This window comes from Neoarius graeffei, chromosome 22 (assembly GCF_027579695.1).
Source record: "Neoarius graeffei isolate fNeoGra1 chromosome 22, fNeoGra1.pri, whole genome shotgun sequence".
Lineage (NCBI taxonomy): Eukaryota > Metazoa > Chordata > Actinopteri > Siluriformes > Ariidae > Neoarius > Neoarius graeffei.
The window spans coordinates 23,710,456-23,725,979 of record NC_083590.1 but is presented as its reverse complement, the minus strand read 5'-3'; the positions used below and the strand labels follow the sequence as shown (position 1 = coordinate 23,725,979).

Here is a 15,524-nt window from a genome sequence, read left to right as displayed (position 1 = left end):
CTGTGTGAGCAGACTGTACAGATAAGGAGGTCAGAGAGCTGGACAGACTGAAGGAACAAAGTGCCGCTGCATCGCTCTCTTTAGTTGGAGCTGAAGCAAGGCCTAAATCCCACTGCACCACAAACAGCAGGTCATCCAACAGAAAATAAACCAATGAAAGAAGTTTAATTAAAAAATCAACTCCAACTTCATTGCACAATAAATCTTGGATTACATGTTAATTATAAAGATTAATATTGAAGCCGTTCCGGGTGGATATTTCCTTTAATTAAAGATTAATTACTGCAGGCACCTCTTTTTTGAGTCATAAATAACGCAGAAAGGAGCATTTCAGAAATCAGCCTGCCTCCGTTTCAGGCCGCAGTGATGAGAACGCATGTTATTTGTCTATTTCTAGATGGAGATTTCACCCCAAACGGTCACAGTTTCATGACCTGTGCAGTAAAGCGTGATGATTTATCAGTATTGTCCAGCACCTTGTGTCCTGTCCAAATAACTAACGAACCGCATCAAAAAATATCACCTCCTCTTAATGTCAGGCTATTCTTTTTCCTGCCAGTTTGGATGAAATGGTGTTTATTTGGAGAGATGGTTGACCATGGGTCAATATTTATCGATTCCATGCTCTGTCCTGTCTTTTTTTTCCTCTGTGTCTACATCACTTGTCCTTTCTTTCAGGTTTTGTGCATGATTACAGCTCCTGTGACCATGATCCTGTCCTCAAAGCAGGACGCCTCGTTCGCTTTCGCCTCTCTCGCCATTGTGTTCTCCGTCTACATCACTCTAGTCGTGCTCTTCGTCCCCAAGGTAAAAGACAGGATCGTTAATATGAATGAGACTCTCTAGTGCAGATATTGTAGCCTGAAGATCAGAAATCTATCGAGCATTTTATCCTGCCAGTGAAAAATTAATGAAAGGGATTGTGTGGTTATTGTATTGTATCGGATTGCATTCCTTCAGTCTCTGGAGTGTATTTGTATATCTGTGTACATATCTGTATTTATTTGCATGTGCGTGTGTGTGTGTGTGTGTGCTGTAGATGCGAAGGTTAATCACACGTGGCGAGTGGCAGTCTGATCAGCAGGAGACCATGAAGACCGGCTCGTCCACTAATAACAATGATGAGGAAAAATCACGCCAGCTGGAGCGAGAGAACAAAGAGTTGCAGAAGATCATCCAAGAGGTAAATGGCGACATTTTGCTCTTCAATGTGTAACAAGCGCTACGTTCACACTGCAAGGCTTAATGCTCAATTCCGATTTTTTTTGTGAAATCCGATTTTTTTGTGAGGTCGTTCACATTAACAAATATATGCGACTTGTATGTGATCCTCAGTATGAACGAAAAGCGACCTAAAAGTGTTCCGCATGCGCATTGCAGGATACGACGACGTCACACGCAGTGAGCACGGCCAGTGTTTACGGAAGTAAAACCGCCCGGTTGCGGTATGACCCATCCAATCTAGCTTGAATAGCTGCATCCCCCCAAATGGAAATCAGCTCCCTAACCTCTGCGTCCTTCCATTGAGAAGATTCAGAACCTTCACAGCCCGAAGCGTCCCTCGCATTGATGTCATGCGCAGGGGCACAGATACGTTTTTTGAACTGGGGGGGGGACAAAAAACTGGGGGGGACAAAGCTGCCAGCAAACCAACCCCAACATGCCTGTCAAACTTGTTGTTAGTAACCATAGCAACCAAGCTCGAGCTCGCAACCTGTGCAGTCTGCGCAGCTCAACCAACCGAATATCAGTCTTTGTTTTGTTTTATGTGAGTTGTTGCAACTATATGTATACACTGCCGTGCACCTCAATAAACCGAATGGTAATTAGTCTTTTGATTTTTCCGTGAGGTTTGCCTTATGCAAAGAAAGACAGCATAGACGTTTTTTCCTCCCTATAAGTAGGGGGGGACCGAACGAGGTGAATTTAAATATGACTCGTCCCACCCTCTATCTGCGCCCGTGATTACGCGCCATGTTGTTGTAACTTTTTTGAGAGCAGTGTTGCCAGATTGGGCGGTTTCAAGAGCATTTTGGCGGGTTTTGAACATATTTTGGGCTGGAAAACGTCAGTATCTGGCAACACTGTTTGAGAGACCCGCCGCCTACTTCAGCGCAGAATAGTGATGTTTGTGGCTTGTTGATGACGTGTAAGTCGGATGAATGCGACCTGGCGGTTCAGACTGAAGTCGCATATGAAAAGAGCAGATAGGAATCGGAATTAGCACCACATATCCAAACGGCCTGGGTCGGATTTGAAAAAATCGGATCTGTGTCGTTCATATTGTCAATAAAAGATCGGATACAGGTCACATATGGGCGAAAAGATCGGATTTGAGTCACTTCAGCCTGCAGTGTGAACGTAGCCAAGTTGCTTTTTTTTTAGCACAGAATTAGCATTAGAGTGCAAATGTGTTTAACTCGCATGCATGACAGTTACGGACATTCATTTTTATTCTGTCCACATTCACTGGATATGAGCAATCGCGCGCTCTGATTGGCTACTCTACTACTAAGATATCAGCTCATATACCGTGAGTAGAGAAAACAAAACGGTGGAGCGTGTTGCTGAACCAACCGAGGATGAAATAAAAACTCGAAAACAAAACCCCCCAAAAATACAAAATAGCAATAAAATAAGGAATGAAAGTATTTCATGGTAAGAACATCTCATCTCATCTCATCATCTCTAGCCGCTTTATCCTGTTCTACAGGGTCGCGGGCAAGCTGGAGCCTATCCCAGCTGACTACGGGCGAAAGGCGGGGTACACCTTGGACAAGTCGCCAGGTCATCACAGGGCTGACACATAGACACAGACAACCATTCACACTCACATTCACACCTACGGTCAATTTAGAGTCACCAGTTAACCTAACCTGCATGTCTTTGGACTGTGGGGGAAACCGGAGCACCCGGAGGAAACCCACACGGACACGGGGAGAACATGCAAACTCCGCACAGAAAGGCCCTCGCCGGCCACGGGGCTCGAACCCAGGACCTTCTTGCTGTGAGGCGACAGCGCTAACCACTACACCACCGTGCCGCCCTTGGTAAGAACGTATCATTTTTATTTTTTCAGAATTATTATTACAGCATTTTTCATAAATTGCGACTGTCATTTCCTCGGTTTGTTTACATTCTAACCGGAAATTATTTTGTCTGACATTTTGTATAAAGTTTTTATTTATCGCATTTGCAAAAAATAAAAATGCTCCGTTTCTCAAAATCCAGTGAATGTGGATAGAATAAAACAGTTATTCCACTCAATCTCGTCGTACACGGCTTATAGCCAACTCGGTGCTACGCGCCTCATCGGCTATCAGCTCATGTACGACTCGATTTCGTGGAATAACTGTTAAATATAATATCAGTGGGACAAAAATGGCACCCCAATCACAGAATGACCCCAGCTTCAGACTTAGGCTAATATACACTCACCGGCCACTTTAACAGGAACTTGTTCTTGATTCTAAGACTCCTGTTCTTGGCTGCAGGACTGGAACCCAATGTGTTGTTCTGCTGTTGCATGCTGAGATGCTTTTCTGCTCACCACGGTTGTAAAGAGTTGCTATGAGTTACTATATCCTACCTGGCCAAAAAGATCGAACCAATCTGCCCGTTCTCCTCTGACCTCTCTTATCAACAAGATGTTTGTTTCCACCCACAGAACTGTCACTCGCTTGATGTTTTTTGGTTTTTTTGCACCATTCGGTCTGTGTAAACTCTAGAGACTGTTGTGTGTGAAAACCCCAAGAGATCAGCAGGTTCTGAAATACTCAAACCAGCAGTCCATCTGGCTCAAACCAACACCCATGCCACGGTGAAAGAAAGTCACACTTTGAGATCACAATTTTTCCCGTTCTGATGTTTGAACATTGTGAAGATTAACTGAAGCTCTTGATTTGTATCTGTATGATTTGATGCGCTGTGCTGCGGTCAAGGGATCGGCTGATTAGAGAACCGCATCAAACAGCAGGTGGATGGATGTGTGTTCCGAATAAAGTGGCCGGCGAGTGCATATTTAGCAAGTAAGCGAAATGTATAACTAGCGGCTCAGAATATTTGAATCATTACAAACTGCACTCAGAAGACACCACTTGGCTCAGGAATACGCCTGGGTGTGTGTATATTACATAAGTCTATATTCCTAAAAGAAGAAAACAAGAGCGCGAGTCTAGTTTTAAGATGGCTGCTACTATTTTCAGCTCTGCAGCGGCTTTTTGTTCACATCGTCAGAAATTACATAAGCGAATCTGTTTGAGATTCTCAGCAACTCGACAAGGCTTTGAGCACATGTGTGATGATTCATTAAACTGGGAGTTCAAAGCAGACCCTAGTTTTTAACAAAATGAGCCTCACAGATTCAATCTAACCTGGAAGGAGCAAACTTCAGACACCAAAAGAAGGCTTCTGGGTGAAATATTGCTTTATAAATAGGAATCCCATTAAACCAGGGAGTCTCTTTACAATCTCCAGCAGTATTGTTGTAAAATGTATTTCATAATGTCATCTCTCAATGACGGCAATATAAACCAAACTGATAAAAATAGACCCCCAGAAGTCCTTCACATTGTCTGGGACTCTTTCTGATGGTGGGTGCTGAGGGTTGAGAATAACCATTTGAATACCGTTTCATCTTCGAACACTCAGGTCAACATAAGATCAGTAACATACATGTAAGTCTTTTGGTGGCGAAGAAAAGGAGCCGCGGATGCCACGCCTACGGTCCTGGCAGTAGTCAATTAACATGACTGGGAGACCTTGGCCATTGTTTGTTTAGCGCAAATCATCCGCCCAACGTCAATTTCATGTGCAGTCGTTGGTCAACGAGAACTCCTCCGTCATGCACCAGAAATCCACCACGCTGCTCCTCATGGTTTTGCCAGTATCCCTGACAGGGGGGTTAAAGGAGTACTACCACTTTCCCACAGTGGACTCCCAGGCTAGCGGAGGGAAGGAGGCCCTATTGTGGACCACCCAAATTGGTGTGTCCACCCGCTACCTGCTCACTACCTGGTGCACTATCTGGACACTCACCTCCAAACTCCAATCCTCACTCAACGGTACCTTTACAAGAATATTAAGAACAGCTTTAAATATCTCCTGGAAAGACCATCTAACAAATAAAGAGCTATATGTTTTTATTCCCCCCGTATCGGTAACCGTCCAGGAGAGAAGATTACAGTTTGCTGGCCACTGTTGGCGCAACAAGGAAGAGCTGGCTAGCGATCTCCTTCTATGGCAGCCCAAATACAGTACCACCTTTGTGGGTCATCCCGCATGTACCCACATTGATCAACTGGGGGATGACACGGGCTGCCTAGTAGAAGAACTGCCTGCGGTAATGCAGGATAAAGTCGGTTGGAGAGGCAGGGTCATGGGGGTCCGAGCTTGCTTGGCATGATTGATTGATTAATTGATTGATATATGTGTATTTTTATAAATGGTTGAGCCAAAGCGCATGATGGAATATGTGCTAAGAGGTGGATATAAGTGTGTAACCCCTATTAATTGGGACAAATCCAGAAAGCACAGTGTCCATAGCGTCCATTATGGTCAAAACAGACAGACAAGGTAGTACAAGACAACTCGATGGTCAGAAATCTAAGAAATCCAGGGTCAAAGTGGAGGAAAAAAGAAACTCAAACATACACGAAATCATGGATTAGACATGAAGGCAAATGCACAACAAGATTTCACAAAGTTAAGTGGCAAGATAATGGGTACAAAGACCCAAGGAAACAAAGGTCAGGTGCACATAATCAGATCAATAACAATAAAACGGCTGAGACAGGACTCAAACATGGTTTCCATGGGAACTATGACATGAAAAGGTCATGAGTTCATATCCCATTACTGCTATTGTTGGGTTCTTGAGCAAGAATATTGATCTGCTCTAGGAGTGTTATATCATGGATAATCCTGTGCTCTGACCCCAACTACTACCAAGCCAGGACATTTTTATTGTGGGCGGTAAGCTGGTGGAGCAGGTAGTGTTGTGGCCTCGCAGCTCCAAATTCCCCTGTCCAGTTATGAGTTCAGGTTACTTGTATGCTTTCCCCATGTCTGCATGGGTTTCCTCCAGGTTCTCCATTTTCTCCTAAAAGCATGCTGATAGGTGCATTGGCTACACTAAACTGCTACTGGTTGTGAACGTATACATGCAAGACAGTCATGGCCTAAAGGTTAGACAAGCAGCCTTGGGTCCAAAGGGTCATTGGTTTGATTCTCTGGAAGTGCCCTTGAGCAAGGCATCTAACACCAACTGCTCTCCAGGGTGTGTGTGTGTGTGTGTGTGTGTGTGAACACTCATTATACATTGCTCTCGATAAGAGCCTCTGCTCAATACAACCCCAATTCCATAAATTTGGGACACTGTGTAAAACATAAATCAAAAACATTCATTCATTCATTCATTCATTCATTATCTCTAGCCGCTTTATCCTTCTACAGGGTCGCAGGCAAGCTGGAGCCTATCCCAGCTGACTACGGGCGAAAGGCAGGGTACACCCTGGACAAGTCGCCAGGTCATCACAGGGCTGACACATAGACACAGACAACCATTCACACTCACATTCACACCTACGGTCAATTTAGAGTCACCAGTTAACCTAACCTGCATGTCTTTGGACTGTGGGGGAAACCGGAGCACCCGGAGGAAACCCACGTGGACACGGGGAGAACATGCAAACTCCACACAGAAAGGCCCTCGCCGGCCCCAGGGCTCGAACCCAGGATCTTCTTGCTGTGAGGCGACAGCGCTAACCACTACACCACCGTGCCGCCCTAAATCAAAAACAGAATATGAAAATTTACAAATCCTGGAAACCCTATATTTCATTGAAAATAGTACAAAGACAACATATCAAATGTTGAAAGTGAGAAAGTTTATTGTTTTTTGAAAAATATATGCTCATTTTGAATTTGATGTCAGCAACACGTTTCAAAAACATTGGGACGGGGAGAACCATTTGCTGTAGTTTTGAAAGAGAAATGTTGTCCCGTTCTTGCCTGATATACCATTTCAGTTGCTCAACAGTTCGTGGTCTCTTTTGTCGTATTTTGCGCTTCATAATGCGCCAAGGGTTTTAAATGGGAGACAGGTCTGGACTGCAGGCCAGTTTAGCACCCGGACTCTTTTACTACAGAGCCATGCAGTTTTAATATGTGCAGAAAGCGGTTTGGCATTGTCTTGCTGTAAGAAGGAAGGCCTTCCCTGAAAAAGATTTTGTCTGGATGGCAGCATATTGCTCTGAAACGTGCATATATCATTCAGCATTAATGATGCCTTCCCAGATGTACAAGCTCCCCATGTCATGTGCACTAATGCACTCTCATACCATCACAGGCGCCGGCTTTTGAACTGTGCTTTGATAATAAGCCGGATGGTCCCTCTCCTCTTTCACCTGGAGGACGTGGTGTCCACGATTTATAAAAAGAATTTCTACTTTTGATTCGTCGGATCTCGGGACAATTTTCCACTTCGCCTCAGTCCATCGTAAAAGAGCTCGGGCCCAGAGAAGGTGGCGGTGTTTCTGGATATTGTTTATATCTGGTTTTAACTTGCATTTGTGGATGCAGTAATAAACTGTTCTCACAGATGATGGTTTTCTGAAGTGTTCCTGAGTCCATACAGTGATTTCCACTACAGACACGTGTCTGCGTTTAATGCAGTGTCTCCTGAGGGCCTGAAGATCACAGGCATCCAGTGTCAGTTTTCAGCCTTGTCCCTTGTGTACAGAGATTCCCCCAGATTCTCTGAATCTTTTAATGATATTATGTACCGTAGATGGTATGGTACATAAGATCGTTAAATATATCATATGGTACCCCGCCTCTCGCCCATGGTCAGCTGGGATGGGCTCCAGCTTGCCTGCGACCCTGTAGAACAGGATAAGCGGCTACAGATAATGGATGGATGTACCATAGATGATGTGATCCCCAAATTCTTTGCAGTTTTACATTGAGGAACGTTATTCTTAAATCGTTGCACTGTTTGCCCACATAGTCCTTCACAGAGCGGTGAACTCCTCCCCAGCTTTACTTCTGAGACACTCCACCTCTCTGGGATGTTCTTTTTATACCCAAATCATGTTACTGACCTGTTGCCAATTAACCAAATTAGGTTTTGGGGTTTTTTTGCATTACACAACTTTTTCAGTCTTTTGTTGCCCCTGTCCCAACTTTTCTGAAACGTGTTGCTGACATGAAATTCAAAATGAGTATGTATTAAAAAAAAAAGTAAAATTTCGTAGTTTCGAACATTTGATATGTTATCTTTGTACTATTTTCAATTAAATATAGGCAGGTGGACTAGCATCCCATCTCATCCTTCAAGTTCAGTACTTCCAGGTTTCACCATGACTCTGATCAGGATAAATCAGTTACTGAAAATGAGTGAATGAATGTCCATGTTGAACATTTGTCTCCATTGTTTGTTTTATCTCACAGAAGGAAGAGCGTGTATCCGAACTGAGGAACCAGCTCTCCGAGCGACAAGCCTTGCGCTCCCGGAGACGTCCGTCATCTACCAACCTGAATCACAGCACCCCTCCGCTTTCAGTCTCTCACACTGACCCTAAATCTCTCCTCCCTCCACCCGGATACCCTATTCCTACCTCAGACAATCACTCCCTGCCTCCAACCTTCTCTAACTCTACCAGCGTTTACCAGCCAGATGGCAAGATCAGCCGCAACAACTGCCATGCCAGCCGCCTGCAGCTCCTCTATAAGTGAGGCAACGAAAGATCAAGGAATGTGGCAGGAAGAAGACCTGAACTAAAAAGGGGAAGGGGCACAAAAGATTTGTTCATTATCTACCTGTTTCCTTGTCTTACACCTTGGCATTTGTGTTCGGTGAGGGAACATGCAGCTGGACCTCATCACATCATGTTCAAGTCATGCTTATTTTTGAAGCTGCATTTGCAGTGGTATGGGGAATTTGCCTTCTCGGAGAAAGGCTAACTCTGGGTGACTTGCAGAACATGTTCAGCCTTCCTTAAAAGTTTGGATCATAAATCTCTAATATGAGCTATCAGGTATCTTCAATGGGGTTTGAATTACCAACTTTAGAGCTGATCTACCTGATAACTTAGAATGTCTTGAATGTTTTAGTGGAGCTGGAAAGTGTTTTATTATGTAGGAAATTTGTCTGAACTGGTGTTGAATCTTCCTGAACCATAATTATTATAGTCTCACCCCCATTATAAGCCTTTAGGCATAAAGTCTTTTTTTCCACAGATCGTGTCAGAAGGAAAATGCTTCGATTTCGCAACCATGTCCTTTTACCATGACATCATTGCTCATTCCCTGAGGCATGCAGCTTGTAATGTTGTACAATTAACCCAGGAAAAGCATTTACCTGCTCTTGGTTGCATTGTTTAGCACATTAACCAGTTTCTTTTGCTTCTGGCAAAATAACTTTTAGGGTTGGGCAGGAGACAGCAGAGGTGTTCGGATCTAAACTTAGGGTGGATCGATTGCCTTAGGGAGGAATGATCAAACATCATAACCATTTTGTTGGTTGGTGTTAGGATCGTTGGGATTTATGATCTTATTAAACGCACCTTGAAGTTGCCAAGCACAGTATTACGAAGCACCATTACACATCCTGACCTTCGAATAGGGTTTTATTAAAGAGAAATAAATTTAAAAAAAAAAACCTGAAGGTATATTCCATCCAAGTCTGTTTTTGTTTTCTTTCAAGGCCTAATCTGAACAGATGCTCAGAAATGACGTGCATTGGTTTTGCAGTCGCTTGGCCTCCCACAGTTGAGTGCAGTAAAGGTTCCAGAGTTTACAGATGTTGCATTGTTGCATGTTTAAAAGCCTACTGTGGTAGATTGCAAGTATGTGATTTGATTGTTTTTTTCGCTTATCTTTTATCCACCCCACAGACAAAGGCTTCAGATTTAATCTACAAGCTGCTATAATCCAGTTAGCTTCTTAACGGCACGTGCGTCGACGCTTATTCGTGTCATGCAGTCCAGCGATGTGAATGTTATAAAGTTATTATATATTATAACCCCCCCAAAAGCCCTTAGAGTTCAGTGAAGAGAGGGGATTGCTGTAGGATGCATCACATGAGTCATAAAACAACACCCCCCTACATACATACATACACACACACACTTCTTTCTGTCACTTCTTACAGTTTCCTCTCAACATAAATCCCAGTCTTGTGGTTTCATACTGACTTTTGATGAGAAAAACCCAGGCTTGAGGTACTTTTTCTGAGCAAGTTCTTACCTGTTTTGTTCTCTGTCTCCTTGTGTTGTGTAGTCCTTCTAAGTATGTGGGGAAGGTGTTATTGTTTGAAATACCAGCTTGGGTCCACAGGCCTGTGGGACTTTTAGCTTTCAATTGACTCACGGCCTTTGATTCTCCTCAGATTGTGCAGAATCAGCTCCGGAAAGGATTCTGTGCAAAACTCAACACGGTGTTATTCATATGTTTACATGAAAATGTTTATGACAAAAAGCACATTGACAGGAAATTTGAATTTATATTTTATTATCTCACACTCATTCTTCGACGGCAGCATTTCTGGCATCTTCAAATCGATCGAGAAGAACCTCCAGCTATAATCATCCAGATGTTATGCACATACAAAGTGTGTATATGTTAACTGTATTCTCTTGAACATACGATATAAAGTGTGAACAGTAAATCGTATTCCCATGTGGTATTGAAAGTATATTTATATTCACCATTATAGAGTTCAGATGTTCAGATTCTGTCAGATCTAACAGAATTGGTGTCTATGGATAAATAAAGAGAATTGTTTTTGTATTTTAAGGTGTGATTCCTTCACTGCGTTTTCACTTGATTTTTATGTTCTTTGGTGAATCAAATGTGGCGTGTGTGTGTGTGTGTGTGTGTGTGTGTGTGTGTGTGTGTGTGTGTGTGTTATGTCCTCGGGACTCAGCACTCTGGAGAAATTATTTTTCAAAGTCATTACTGAACATGCGCTTTGCTTATGTATCATGTACTCTTCTGTTTTGTGTTGTTTTTGTTGTAAACTTTGTGTTACATACTTTGTACAGTAGATGTTAGAAAGGTGCTATGAATGAATGAATGAATGAATGAATGAATTGTGGGTAAGTTAAGTAAGCAAATGAATAAATAAAGTAAGTAAAAAGGTAAGAGGTAAGTAAATTAAGTAAAAGTAAGAAAGCAAAATAAACAAAGAAATCGTAAAAATAAGTAAAAAAGTAAATAAAACTAAGAAAGTAAGTTATTCAGGTAAGTAAGTAAATAAGTAATATAAGTAAATAAAGTAAGCTATTAACTAAGGTAAATAAGTAAGGAATTGTAAGAAAATTATTGAATAAAATAAGTAAATGTAAGTTAGTAAAGTAAGTAAAATAAATAAATCTTGAAAATAAGTTAAGCAAATAAAGTAAGTAAAAAGGTAAGAGGTAAATAAATTAAGTAAAAGTAAAGAAATAGTAAAAATAAGTTAAAAAAGTTAATAAAACTAAGAAAGTTATTAAGTTAAGTAAGTAAATGTAAACTAAGTAAATAAATAATATAAGTCAAGAAAGTAAATTATTAACTAAGGTCAAATTAGTAAGTAAAAGTAAGAAAACAGGAAGACAGAGTAAATATATCCCCTGCCCTATATACCAACTATATACCAAATTTCAAGATATTATTTGTCACATTTTTCAAGTTCTGCTGCAGGAAACAAACCCTACCTCTTTACACTGACCTCAGCAGCCCATGGCATAAACCCAGCGGACCTTTGGTCCAGGTGAGCTAAAAATTAAAACTTCTCACATTTCTTAGTATCAAAAGGCAGATATACATTACTTAATCAACACATATACCAACTTTCAAGACCATACCACTTTTCAAGTTCAAGTTTTCAAGTTCTGCTCCGGAAACAAAACCTACCCCTGAGACTAACCTGAGAGACTAAGTCTGAAATTGTTTCCATGGAAACATGAAAAATTAAAATTTCTCAGATATCTTAGTATGAAAAGGCACATCTACATCACCTTGTTAACATGTATACCAAGTTTCAAATTTGTATCATGAATAGTTTTGGATATATGCTCCGGAAATGAGCATTGCTCTTAGAAACTAAGTCAAAATCTATTTTTAAGTAAATATTTGAAAAATACTTTTTTTCAAAAATCCAAAATACCAAAAGGCACCAGGTGACATGTTCCTTGATATGTATACAAAGTTTCATGAAGATATCTTCAGTAGTTTCAGAGATATGGCCCGGAAACGAAAATATGGCCAGACGGACGGACGAAACCCGTTTCTATATCCCCTGCCAAACTTCATTTGGGCGGGGGATAATTATTAAATAAAGTAGGTAAATGTAAGTTAGTAAAGTAAGTAAATTAAGTAAGTAAAAGTAAAATCATAAGTAAGTTAAGAAAGTATGTAAGTAAAGGTAAGTAAGTAATAAAAATTAAATGAAAGAAAGTAAGAAGCTTAAGTGAAGTAAGTAAGGGTTGTTTTACAATCAGGGTACAAAGTTTGTGTCACAGGGGTCCAAAATTCAAATTGATTCAAACTGGTGCTTGTACCAGTTTTTAAGTGAAGGACAAGTTAAAGAACAGATAGGCGTGTGTAATAGTTTGTATTATAACAAGATTAAGGTGGGGTTTACATACCCCGTATGATGACCGTATCAGCGGATCATCAGATTAACGTTTTTAAAACGATTAGTGTGCACACAGCAACGCCAATACACGATTTGCGTGCACACAGCAACGCCAATACACGGATACGCTCGGCTCCGCAGGCATCCTGCGCTCCAAATCACTCCGCCCTGAACAGCGAGTGCCCTCTGGAGGGTGCGCACTCCGGCCCTGCGCAGCTCACACAGCGCGTGAGTGAAGCGCACGAGCAGTGATTTGGGACTGAGCCGCTGTGTGTGTGATCTCAGTGCATGTCGGGCATGCGCGTCACTTACCACTTGCAAGTGGAAGGATGGCAAGCCTAAAGACAATCATAACTACACAATGGGCAGTATTTGCATCAGTATTTGCAGTATTTTCATACTTTTATACTCTTTAATGAAAGGTGATACAAGGCGGAAGTCCGCGCCGTTTTTCAGCAGTCGCGTCACATGACCAACGCCAGCGAATCAGGAAGGTGGATGTCACAGTGACATTGTCCAATGACGACGCCAGCTAGAGCTCAGCACAGCGTATCCGCGTATTCTCAATGTTTACACAGCACCGGACCAGACACGATCTGGATTGAATACGTGGACCCTGGCGGATTCCCGTTTCCCGGCGTTTCCAGGCGTTTTAATGTAAACGGACAGTGCATCCGCGAAGAAAACGAGACAGATACGGTCTAATGTAAACTTTGCCTAAGTGTAGCTTTAAGCAGGGCTGGGAGAAACAAATGAAGTGATTCTCGGAGAGGACTTTTTTTTTTTGACAATTCAGAATCCACTACTTCCATAGTGCTTTTAAATATAAGGCTGTAAGCTTTGTGTTAGTTGTCTCTAATATTTATGTCCCAATATCTTGACCACATTTTAGGATGAAAATAATCATTTTAGATATGTTATTTTATATTGAAAAATTAGCTGTCTTGGAGAGGACATTTTTTTTTGACACAATTACATACTAATTTGATCAAAATAGTCTGAAAACTTACTGGCATTCAACATTAAAACTTAACTATGTTTCCAATGATATGGAACCAAATATTTGTTTTATGGTATAAAGAATGATGTAAGTGCATCCCTTTTGGAGCTACCTGTGGTCAAAAAAGCACTTTTTCTAAATGACACGAGTAATTTTGCTAAATATGACATATATTGCCATACATTCACCCAAAATAACGTTATCACCAAATTTTTTTTTTGCATGGTAAATAGAGCTATCACAGGGCTACAATAAACAACCAAGTTTATTTAGTCAAGCCTTTTGATATTGAAGATAAGTGTTAAATGTGATTTTTAGCTTGCGTACCCTGATTGTAAAACAACCCGTAAATAAATGCATGTAAGTACATAAGTAAGTAAAAATAAAAATGTAAATAAGTGGAATAAGCAGGCTGAAGTAAAACTAAGAAAATAAATAAAGTACCTAAGTAAATTAACTAAGTTAAAAGTAAAGAAAGTATAGTAAATAAATAAAATAAATCAATGGTGTTAAAGTAAAGAAGTTGTTTAGCAAATAAGTAAGTTATTACGTAAGGTACGTCAGTAAAATAAGTACAGCTTTACTTCGTACCTGTCAGAGGACTGAAAAATGAAATTCATCTCTAGTTATACAGTTTAGACTCAATATTTTTTACCTGGCTTTTAAAAATGCTTTTTTTTTACAGAACAGTCTAAGTGACAATTCGTGCTCAAATACCCCACATTGCTAGTTTTTAAAGCTCAAGTGCATATTTATTATTCTTCTTAAAATCATTGACATGAAGTGCTTTTGAAATGTCACATGATCTGTGCAAATGTCACTCTTCCAAATGCATGCTGGAAATGTCATAGAGGTCATTTCAGTACTGTGCTGTTTAAAGCCCAGAGCGTCTCATTACCCCAACCTGCTTACATTTGACTGGCAGTTCTACTCCAAATCTGTCTTTCCTCTTCAGTCTCTCCTCCCTCTTACTCTAAATCTGGTTGATTAAAAGAACATCACCTTTTCTCAAGGTCGTAACTTTCCAGGCCGCCTGATCCCAGAGTGCGGTGGCGGCGTATGTGACCTGCAGAGGAGGACCCACTGATGGAGTCAGCACATGGCAAAATGACTGAGTTTCCCCTCTCGCAGAAAAAAATCACTCGCTCTGATGTAAGGAGATGGCAGTCAAATGGAAATTGCAGTGCTTGCGAAAAATTACGCAAGGTGCAATTCAGACCCTTACTTTAGCATCGGTGTGTCATTTTTTAAAAGTTGGGGGATTACGACCTAAATAAAGTTTACGTCAAAATGCAGGTCAAACCTAAAAGTGTTACTACTCGTAAATCATAATATTTAATGAGAACAGACTGCCCACTTCCTCTTTTAATGCAGTCATCATTATCATCTGTCATCATGGTATATCTGGGGCAAGTTGTATTCCAGCTCGAGCGCACTGAGGTTAATAAAATCAACCACAAACATGTTAACAACTGAGCAGTAATATGAGTGATGGAGCTTTCCTTCGGAAATATACAGCCCCATATGGAAAAGAAATAGAAGAAACTTATAAAAAATATATAACTTTCCATCACCTTCAGTTTATGTTTCATGTATTGTGCATCATATCAGGAATATGATTTACTCCTGAAAGTGGCCACTTTTGCATTACTGTCATATATTGTTCTGATAAATACGCAAATCATACAAGTTTCATTTTGTTCAAATTTACTAAGGATCTTATATCTGGTTTCACTGTTGTATGCTTTACATACAAGTTTCAGACAAAGGACATACAAATTTTATAAGATTTATCTACATCTTTTCCATATGGGCCAGTTCAAACATTCACTGCTTGAATGTTCTTAATAACATATAGTTCTAGTTAATATTCTTAAGAAATGTTATTTTTAATTTGCACTC

General features: G+C 40.9%; 1 protein-coding gene across 1 annotated transcript in view; it reads left to right on the top strand.

Moving 5' to 3' along the window:
- Positions 1–8,793, top strand: part of gabbr1b (gamma-aminobutyric acid (GABA) B receptor, 1b) — a 134,190-nt gene extending 125,397 nt beyond the window's left edge. The window contains exons 16-18 of the mRNA XM_060904042.1: positions 679–807; positions 1,040–1,183; positions 8,452–8,793. Coding sequence (XP_060760025.1) covers positions 679–807; positions 1,040–1,183; positions 8,452–8,736 — 558 coding nt within the window. The 3' untranslated portion in view covers positions 8,737–8,793. The remainder of the gene's footprint in view (positions 1–678; positions 808–1,039; positions 1,184–8,451) is intronic.
- Positions 8,794–15,524: the final 6,731 nt, after the last annotated feature.